Raw genomic sequence first — 8,193 nt, 5'->3', positions numbered from 1 at the left:
GTTTTATAGACTATTTTAAAAATTTGATGATTTTTCTCTAAATTAGATGAACCTTTTCAAATTCGATGAACTTAAAAAAATTGATGATTTTTTTTTCAAATTCGATGACCTTTTGTTCAAAACCGATGAAAATTTTCAAATTCGATGAACTTTTTTCAAATCCGATGAATTTTTTTTGAAAATTGATTAATTGTTTTTTGAAATTTGATGGGCGTTTTTCAAAATCACTGAACTTTTTATCAAAATTGATGAACCTTTCTCAAATGTGATGAACTATATTTTTTTCTCCAAATCTTTAAACATTTTTCCCATTTGAAGAATTGTTTTGCAAAATCGATGACCTTTATTTTTCGAAAATCAATAAACATTTTTCACGGCCTGCAGCGGGGCGCCAGGAGCTGTTTCATTGGTCGGCCCAACGCGGGGCGCTGCAAGCGCCAGGAGCAAGAACGAACCCTTGCAGCGCGGAATATCCTATTTGACGCCCTTTGCGTCAAACTATCAGGCAAACACACAGGAGGATAGACGAGCGATTCTTACATGGGCTGGCCCCGTTAACATGTTTCAGTGATCTCGATTTTGGAAAGTTCCCGGTCGGTATTTTCCGGTTTTGGAAAACTTCTTTTTTCTTAGCGAGTACACAATAAACACAAAAGAAAATAAGGAAGAAGAGAAAAAAGAAAAGAAAATAAAAAATAACCATAAAATGTGAAAAAAACCCGAGCTGGTTAACTGGCCGGTCTAGTCGCTTCGTCCCTCTTGTGTGAAGCCATCGCTACTGGACACAGGAGGTCCCCTGCATCGCAGTATAGGAGCTCCCAACAGATTGTTTTGTGAAATCACTAGTTAGCGAGTACAACGATTACTCCCATCTTCACAGGTTGCGACAAGTGGCGCAGTGCATGTCTGCCATTTGTCGCAATCTGAGAGTTTTCTCTTTTTTCGTAGATCCGTATTTTCAAAACGTTTTATTTTCTAAACCGTGTGTCCAAATCTCAAACCGTTTCACCGTTGGCTTCCTCGTGTCGAGATCTTCAAAACTAGATACCATGTTGATAGGTTTTGACGATTTTTTTTTCATGAAAAAACCGGACGAAAAAACCGAGCCTCATGCGATAGAAAAAAACAGAAAACACATTTTTTCCCTTTCCGAGGTCGTGCCTCTCGCGGAAGCAAAACCATGCCTCTCGCGAGAAAAAAGAGAGCAAACAACGCGTTTTCTCTTTTCGGGTGCCTCTCGTGAAGGCAAAACCGTGCCTCTCGCATTCTTTTTTACTGAAAACGCGTTTCCCCCCTTTGGTAGAGGTACGGGCGTGCCTCTCGCGAAGGCAAAACCACGCCTTTCGCGTAAGCAAAACCGTGTCTCTCACGAAAAAAAACAGAAAACGCGTTTTCCTGTTTTCAAGAGCCACGGGCGTGCCTCTTGAAATGCAAAACCATGCCTCTCACAAAGAAACACAAATATAAACGCTTCTTTTCTCTTTCCGAGAGGTACGACCGTGCGTCTCGCGAAAGCAAAAACGTACATCTCGCAAAAAAAAAACAGAAAACGTGTTTTTTTTAGGAAAAATGGAAAAAACGATTTTTTTGGATTTTTTTTTAAATTTTATTTCCTTCCAAAAGTTAAAAAAGACCGGTGAAAAACCAGAACACAAAAAACCCCAAAAAAACCCACTCTAAAAATACGAAAACACGTGCGAAAAAAAATAAAATAATAAAATACGAAGGAAACATTCAAAGCGCGATACATGAAGGTGGCTAAGAACACGCCAAATGGCGGCTTGGGAGAGTGATCGCTGGGAGGCTTCTGAAGGAATGCTCGCTAACTAGTTGCTTTGATTGTTTTGCCCCCGAAATTAACCGGCTCATGCCCTTGTTGTTTTTGAGGGATAGAGGGCTCACGCATAACGCGAGCCCAAAAAAGGGCGCAGCATTGTCCGAAACTTCCCGAGCCAACCCACCGGGCCAAAGCCCGCAGCGGATACTTCAAGCCCAGCGGGGGCGCTGCAATTGATATCCCGCCAGATTCCCCAAACCCCAACCCACCTTTCCCGCCACAGCCATTCCCTCTCGCCTCTTCCCCCTCTCTCCCATGGCGGCGCCGTCGGCAGCCATGCGCAAGAAGCTGCAGCGCAAATTCCGGCTGCGTGGCTTCACCCTCAAAGTTGATGCCCTCGAGGAGGCCGCCGCCTTCCTCGCCCGCTTCCCCGACGCCGAGGACGAGGCCCTCGACCTCCTCCTCGACGAGCTCGACAAAGAGCCGCGTAAGTACTCGCTCCGCCCCACGCTTTCAGGCCGCTTGCCTCCCATTCTCGTTCCGAGGCTTCGTTTTATGGTTGGTTCTTACCCTGTGCGCGTCTCTCTGTGCTCTGCGGGCGCCCGCAGTGAAATCGTCGATACTGGACCGGGACGCGGTCCGTCGCGTGGTGTCCCTACTGGTCGAGGCGGAGGAGGCGGTCGACGCGGCATCGCCTTCCGCCACCAGCGTCCAGTCGGCGCTGCGGGTGGTAGACTCGTTCGTCGTGCCGCGGTTCCAGTACGACCCAATCAAGAAAGTGTTCTACGAGTATGTAAATGCTGCCTCTTCCTTCTAGATCTGGGAAATTGGGTGTCGGGATTTGAGAATTTGCTCTATGTATTGGGTGCTGATGGTTGAATATTGTGATAACGGATGCCTATTACCTGCTTGATTCGTCTAAATATTAAATGAACTTTCACGAGAAATTGGTAGTTTGCAGAATGGATGCAGGACATAGTTTTGATTTTTTTCTTCTTTCGAGAAGAGGGGAATAGCCTTGCATCGAGTGATGCACACAGCCATATACAGTATATTACTTATCTATATTGTTGAACAAATCAGCTTACAACGAGGGACAAAAAAATAAGACTGTCCACATAGGATAAGTCTTGCGACAACATCCCCAAATCATATCACAGAGCATATGATGACATATTAACAGGCAAAGGATGCACTCTCCATGACAACGCCTTCAAGAAGGAATAGCCGCTCGCGCCGATGTTGGCTGGTCTAACCAGATGTCAGACCAAGAGCTTGGCAGCCGGCTGTAGCTGCGCGTCACCCTTCCCGGGGCTGCCGGCGTGGGCTTGTTAGTCTTGTCCTTCAGCGTTGCTGAGACCGCCATGGATAGGTGCAGCACTGGGTGGCGACGGCTGTGGGTCAGATGGAAGCGCAGCTGATCCAATTCTTATAGTTGATGGGAGCTTAGTATTTTTCTTTTTCTTATAGTTGGCCTAACTCAGCCCTGAGAGATTGCGGATTGAATTAGTCTTTTAATCAATTCATTTGTTTCTATAAGATGTCATCTGATTCAGTATGACACATAGATTGCTCTTTGATGCTAAACTAGAACATACGACTTCCTAACACAGGTTGTGTATATGTTTGTTGATGCTATTTCCGATTACACTGTGTATATAGGCATACTGGAAGATTAGCCCTCCATGGAGAAGCTGGAGATAAAGCCGCCCTTTACAGGGATAGGTATCAAGTGCTGCTTCAGAGGCTCGCTCGTGATAAATATTTCTCCAAGCCAGCTTTTGAGTCTGTTATGACTGAAAATGATAGTTGTGAGGTACTTTCTCTCAATTATGTTGTGTTCTACTACTGTAGATTGATTTATGTGATCCCAGTCCACTCTAGTCCAATACTTGGTGCTTTTTCCCAAAAACTTTCTGCAGCCTCTTTTGTTCCCCAATTTTTTTAATCATTGTATATGAAGTGACATACAGTTTCCCCCCTTCATGTAGATTACTTCCATACAGTCCTTAGTTGGGTGCACTGGGCGGAGATGGATCATGGGGGTCATATCACAGTTGGAGGAACGCCAGTTCTACTTGGAGGATCTTACTGGAGCAGTGCCAATTGACTTGGCGAATGCAATATCCTTAGAACCATTGCCATGTTATCTTCATGCAGATTATATATAAATAGAGATGCATGTCTGTGCTCTGCTAAATAAAAAAAATTCTAGAGTTCCTTTGGTCATTGAAAGGTTATGGAAAAATCCTCTCATTTTAGAAGGGATAGTATAGAATACCAATCATATTGGCGTCAGAAATTCATATTTCATTTCGTACAAATATTTTGTTTTAGCCATATGGATTTATGCTTATTCAAATAAGTGCATCGCTTTCCTTACATAGAACACAAGATTACTTCAGGTTTCTTTGTTGAAAACACAGTGATTGTAGCAGAAGGGGAATTACTTTCAAATGGCATTTTCCAGGTCTGTTGTCTACCATAAAATCTTCACTGTTTTCCTGTACTATTGTCTTGATAGTGGTTATATTCCAATCATTTGCAGGTCAATACCTGTGGGTTTCCTCCCTTAGAGGACCGGGCAACATCACTTTCACTGCTCATGGGGCTTGATTTCTTTGGTGGAGGTGTCATACCAACTGAAGAAGCAGTAAGTTCAGAAATTGTGTTATACATGTCACTAATAGGTCTTGTAGAAAACAGCTTTACTGATGAGTTTTGCTATGTTTGTACTAAACAGCTAAGATTGTCATCACTAGAAAATAAGTCTGTGAATGACATGTTTGTCATTCTTTCAGATGTTTGGCTCGACAGTTATGAGGTATTTAGTTTGGTATTAATTCTTGTTTTATATTACTATATTATTTAGCATAATCTCAGGAGTTTGTATGTGTTATCTTGTGGTATAGACTATGGAGAAGTTGGGTGTTGTTCTTGATGGCTATGAAAGCGTGGAAGTAGTTCCTTCTCTCTTTGTTCTAATGGGAAATTTCTGCTCTCGGCCCTGCAATCTGGCATTCAATTCGTTTGAAGAACTCAGGTCTGACTTGTTCCATGGAATATACTCCCTCCGTAAATAAATATAAGAGCGTTTAGGTCACTAAAGTAGTGACCTAAACGCTCTTATGTTTCTTTACGGAGGGAGTAATAAACAGTTTTATAGTGTGCTTGCTTTCCCAATCAAAGACAAAGTCTAAATTATGTAACTTCATGTAGATTGCAGTTTGGAAAGCTTGGTGAGATGATCGCATCTCGAACTAGGTTAAAGGAACACAGTCGTTTTTTATTCATTCCTGGTCCTGATGATGCAGGTATTCTAAAACTCAATGACACACTTTTACCTCACAACTACTGTTATCCGCATGTTTGGTTTGCTGCAATATCCAATTTCATTTTATTCACTAATGGATTAAACTTGGCATGTTCTTTTATATGTCCAATTATCATTTATTGTCCATGCTATTTAACCAATGAATGATTTCTGCATAGGATTAGGAATGAGCTTGTTGATAATAAATACTGTCTGTCTAGTTCTCCATATAGCTGGAATGAGATGTTTTCTTGTATTTCCTAAGCTTGGCATGTTGTTTTCTCTTACATAGTAACACATTTGTAGGACCTTCTAAAGCTCTCCCAAGGTGTGCGCTCCCGAAGTATCTAATTGAGGAACTTCAGAAGCACATCCCAAATGCTATATTTGTAAGCAACCCCTGCAGGTTTGTCACGAAAGCATTGCCTTGTATCATTCTATATGTTCCATATGTTAACCATTGGTTTATGTCACTACAAGCAAGCACACAAATACATGGTTATCTTTTTGCGCATCAATTATAAAAATCTGATGTATGAAGCTAAATAAAACCAATAGAACTTTCACAGGATTAGGTGATGCCACTCTCCTTTCATGCCTGTATATTATGCTACATGTTATTCTCTGATTCCAAATGTAAATCCTTTTGGACACTGATACAGATATACAGTGTCCATGGCGACCTTTGACCAACCACCATCAATTTCTATGAACGTTAGTTGCTTAATATAAAAATAAAGACATACTGTGAGAGTATATTTCATGATGGTTCTAGTAATGCCAATTTAATGTTGTCAATTTTACGTAACTATTTGTGTAGTGATGGTCAAACCCGAAAATGTTTGACTACCACAGATTCTTAAACGACTTACATTTGTAATCAGAGGGAGCTCCAACTGTAATCAGTGTGACTCTTGTCCAATTTAAGCATAAATCTCTTATTCGGACTTGCCATCAGTGTTCCGTACTTGTTTTGATGATTAATACAGCTATCATCTTCATTTTCGTGGGATATCTCTACACAACTGCAACATGTAGATGAAGAATTGAAGAGGCTTAATAACAATACTGTACTGGTCTACCAATATGCATACTGTGAAACCATGTTCTTAGCTGGCATCTATTATCATAATGCATGTTGCACACAATATACTTTTGTAGTGGAGCTCTTTCTACTAAGCATTATCTTGATTTGGTTTATTTTTTCCAACTTGCCTGATTTTTCATCACTGCCATCCATTGAGGCACATGCATTTCAGTTAGTCTTGAAAGGCTTCATACACTCATTGCAACCTGAGACTACTGTATAATGATATATTTGCAATGAATGTATACTACAAACTACTCCCTCTGTCCCAAAATAACTGTCTCAACTTTGTACTAGCTCTAGTACAAAGTTATACTAAGCTTAAGACATTTATTTTGGGACGGAGGGAGTATGACATTTATCCATATTGACATTTCATGATCAAGATAATATTGAACTTTGCGGACTTGCCATTTATCATCTGTTCTAACTCCTATAAGAACTTGATTTCCCAGGGTTAAGTTTTATACACAAGAAATCGTGTTTTTCCGGCAAGATCTCCTTTACAGGATGCGCCGGTCATGCTTGATTCCACCAACAACGGAAGAAACAAGTGACCCATTTGAACATGCAAGTTGAATAACTTTATTTATTATCTCAGTGAGAATATATGCTGTTTACTGTTCAGAAATTAACCAATCATTTTTCTTTCAGCTAGTAGCAACTATTACCCATCAGAGCCATCTGTGTCCATTGCCTCTTACAGTGCAACCTATCATATGGAACTACGATCATTGCCTACGGCTGTATCCAACTCCTGACATGGTATTGCCATTTAGCACACATCCTGTTCGTACCTTGAAATGTCTTCTGACTGTAGCTTCCATGAATATGCTTCTGTGCTAATTTATGTGTTGAACATGCACAAAACAGAAGTACACCTTCTGCTGTATAAATATCATCAATCCACACCTTGAAATGTTTCCTCACTCTAGCTTCCATGAATATGAGTCTGCTAATATACTTGTTGAACATGCACAAAACATAAGTATACTTTCTGCTTTATAACCATCGTCAGTCTACACCGCTACCAATAAAAGTTTGAGAGTTCTTATCATAATACTTCCATGTTTAAATCTTTCAGATAGTATTGGCTGACAAGAGTGAGCAGAAGGCCTTCAAATATACAGGAATCACTTGCTTCAATCCTGGTTCTTTTGCGAACGACAGCACCTTTGCAGCATACCGTCCTTGCACTAAGGAGGTTGAGCTTTCTGCATTAGAAAGCTAATACTGAAGGTGGGACAAACTGAAGCTGTAATCGGTAACAAACCAAACCTTCGATGAGCTGCCTATCACTCCTGTACATCAGCCATCAGGACTGGTGTTTATAACTTTGGCCATACAAACTAGTGAGTCTGTTTCATGGAAGTGAATTCGCAAGCATGACAAAGCAACGACATCCATCAAATTGGTGCTGTTTCTCTCAAGCGACTCTGATGCTGACATCCCAACTTTGGTATCACACATTTATAGCTTCAGATAGTCTGGAGTGTGTATTACGTCCTCTGTCCTAGATACATCTGTTTGGGCGACAGTTAGGTTGTTTTCCCCACCTGGTCATATGTCCTTTGTGTAGTGTTTGTGTAACATTGATCTCAGGATGCTTTCCCTAAAGTCACAGAATGACGCTCAGTCCTGTAATCTGTACTGTTTATGTTTGACATTGTTGTAAGCATGCTAGCAAAGCAGTGGTTTTTAGTCCAGACTTGTTACTTTTAGAAAGATTGGATTTTCCAATTTTGTATAATCTAGTCTGATCAGTTGTATCAAATGCACAGGAAATTGGTTTCACTTGCAGTTAAGCACTACATAATTCTGCCCACTCTGCACAAACTCTTAATTAGTGTACCACAGATCTTTACTTGCTGGCATCCTGATCAAATTATGTGTCATATGTATCATGTGTTGATTGACGCAAATCTGCACTTACCTAGTGGCAAGTCCAGTTAGCTATCTCAAAGCCAACGATCCACACATGCACTTGTTGGCTTCCTTTCAATATTATGTACTCGC

At 41.0% G+C, this 8,193-nt stretch overlaps 1 protein-coding gene across 1 annotated transcript; it reads left to right on the top strand.

The window, feature by feature from the left end:
• Window positions 1-2,036: 2,036 nt before the first annotated feature.
• On the top strand, window positions 2,037-7,883 carry LOC123442976 (DNA polymerase epsilon subunit B). The gene is made up of 13 exons (XM_045119174.1): window positions 2,037-2,264; window positions 2,386-2,566; window positions 3,440-3,593; window positions 3,769-3,900; window positions 4,170-4,247; window positions 4,326-4,430; window positions 4,521-4,601; window positions 4,690-4,820; window positions 4,997-5,091; window positions 5,397-5,496; window positions 6,633-6,747; window positions 6,832-6,942; window positions 7,262-7,883. Exons 1-13 carry the CDS (start codon window positions 2,093-2,095, stop codon window positions 7,406-7,408), a joined length of 1,602 nt encoding a protein of 533 aa, XP_044975109.1. The 5' UTR covers window positions 2,037-2,092; the 3' UTR covers window positions 7,409-7,883.
• Window positions 7,884-8,193: the final 310 nt, after the last annotated feature.

Source organism: Hordeum vulgare, chromosome 3H (genome assembly GCF_904849725.1).
Source record: "Hordeum vulgare subsp. vulgare chromosome 3H, MorexV3_pseudomolecules_assembly, whole genome shotgun sequence".
In the NCBI taxonomy this organism is placed as follows: domain Eukaryota; kingdom Viridiplantae; phylum Streptophyta; class Magnoliopsida; order Poales; family Poaceae; genus Hordeum; species Hordeum vulgare.
Note: the sequence above shows the minus strand (reverse complement) of the source record. Positions and strands in the feature narration are given on the sequence as shown.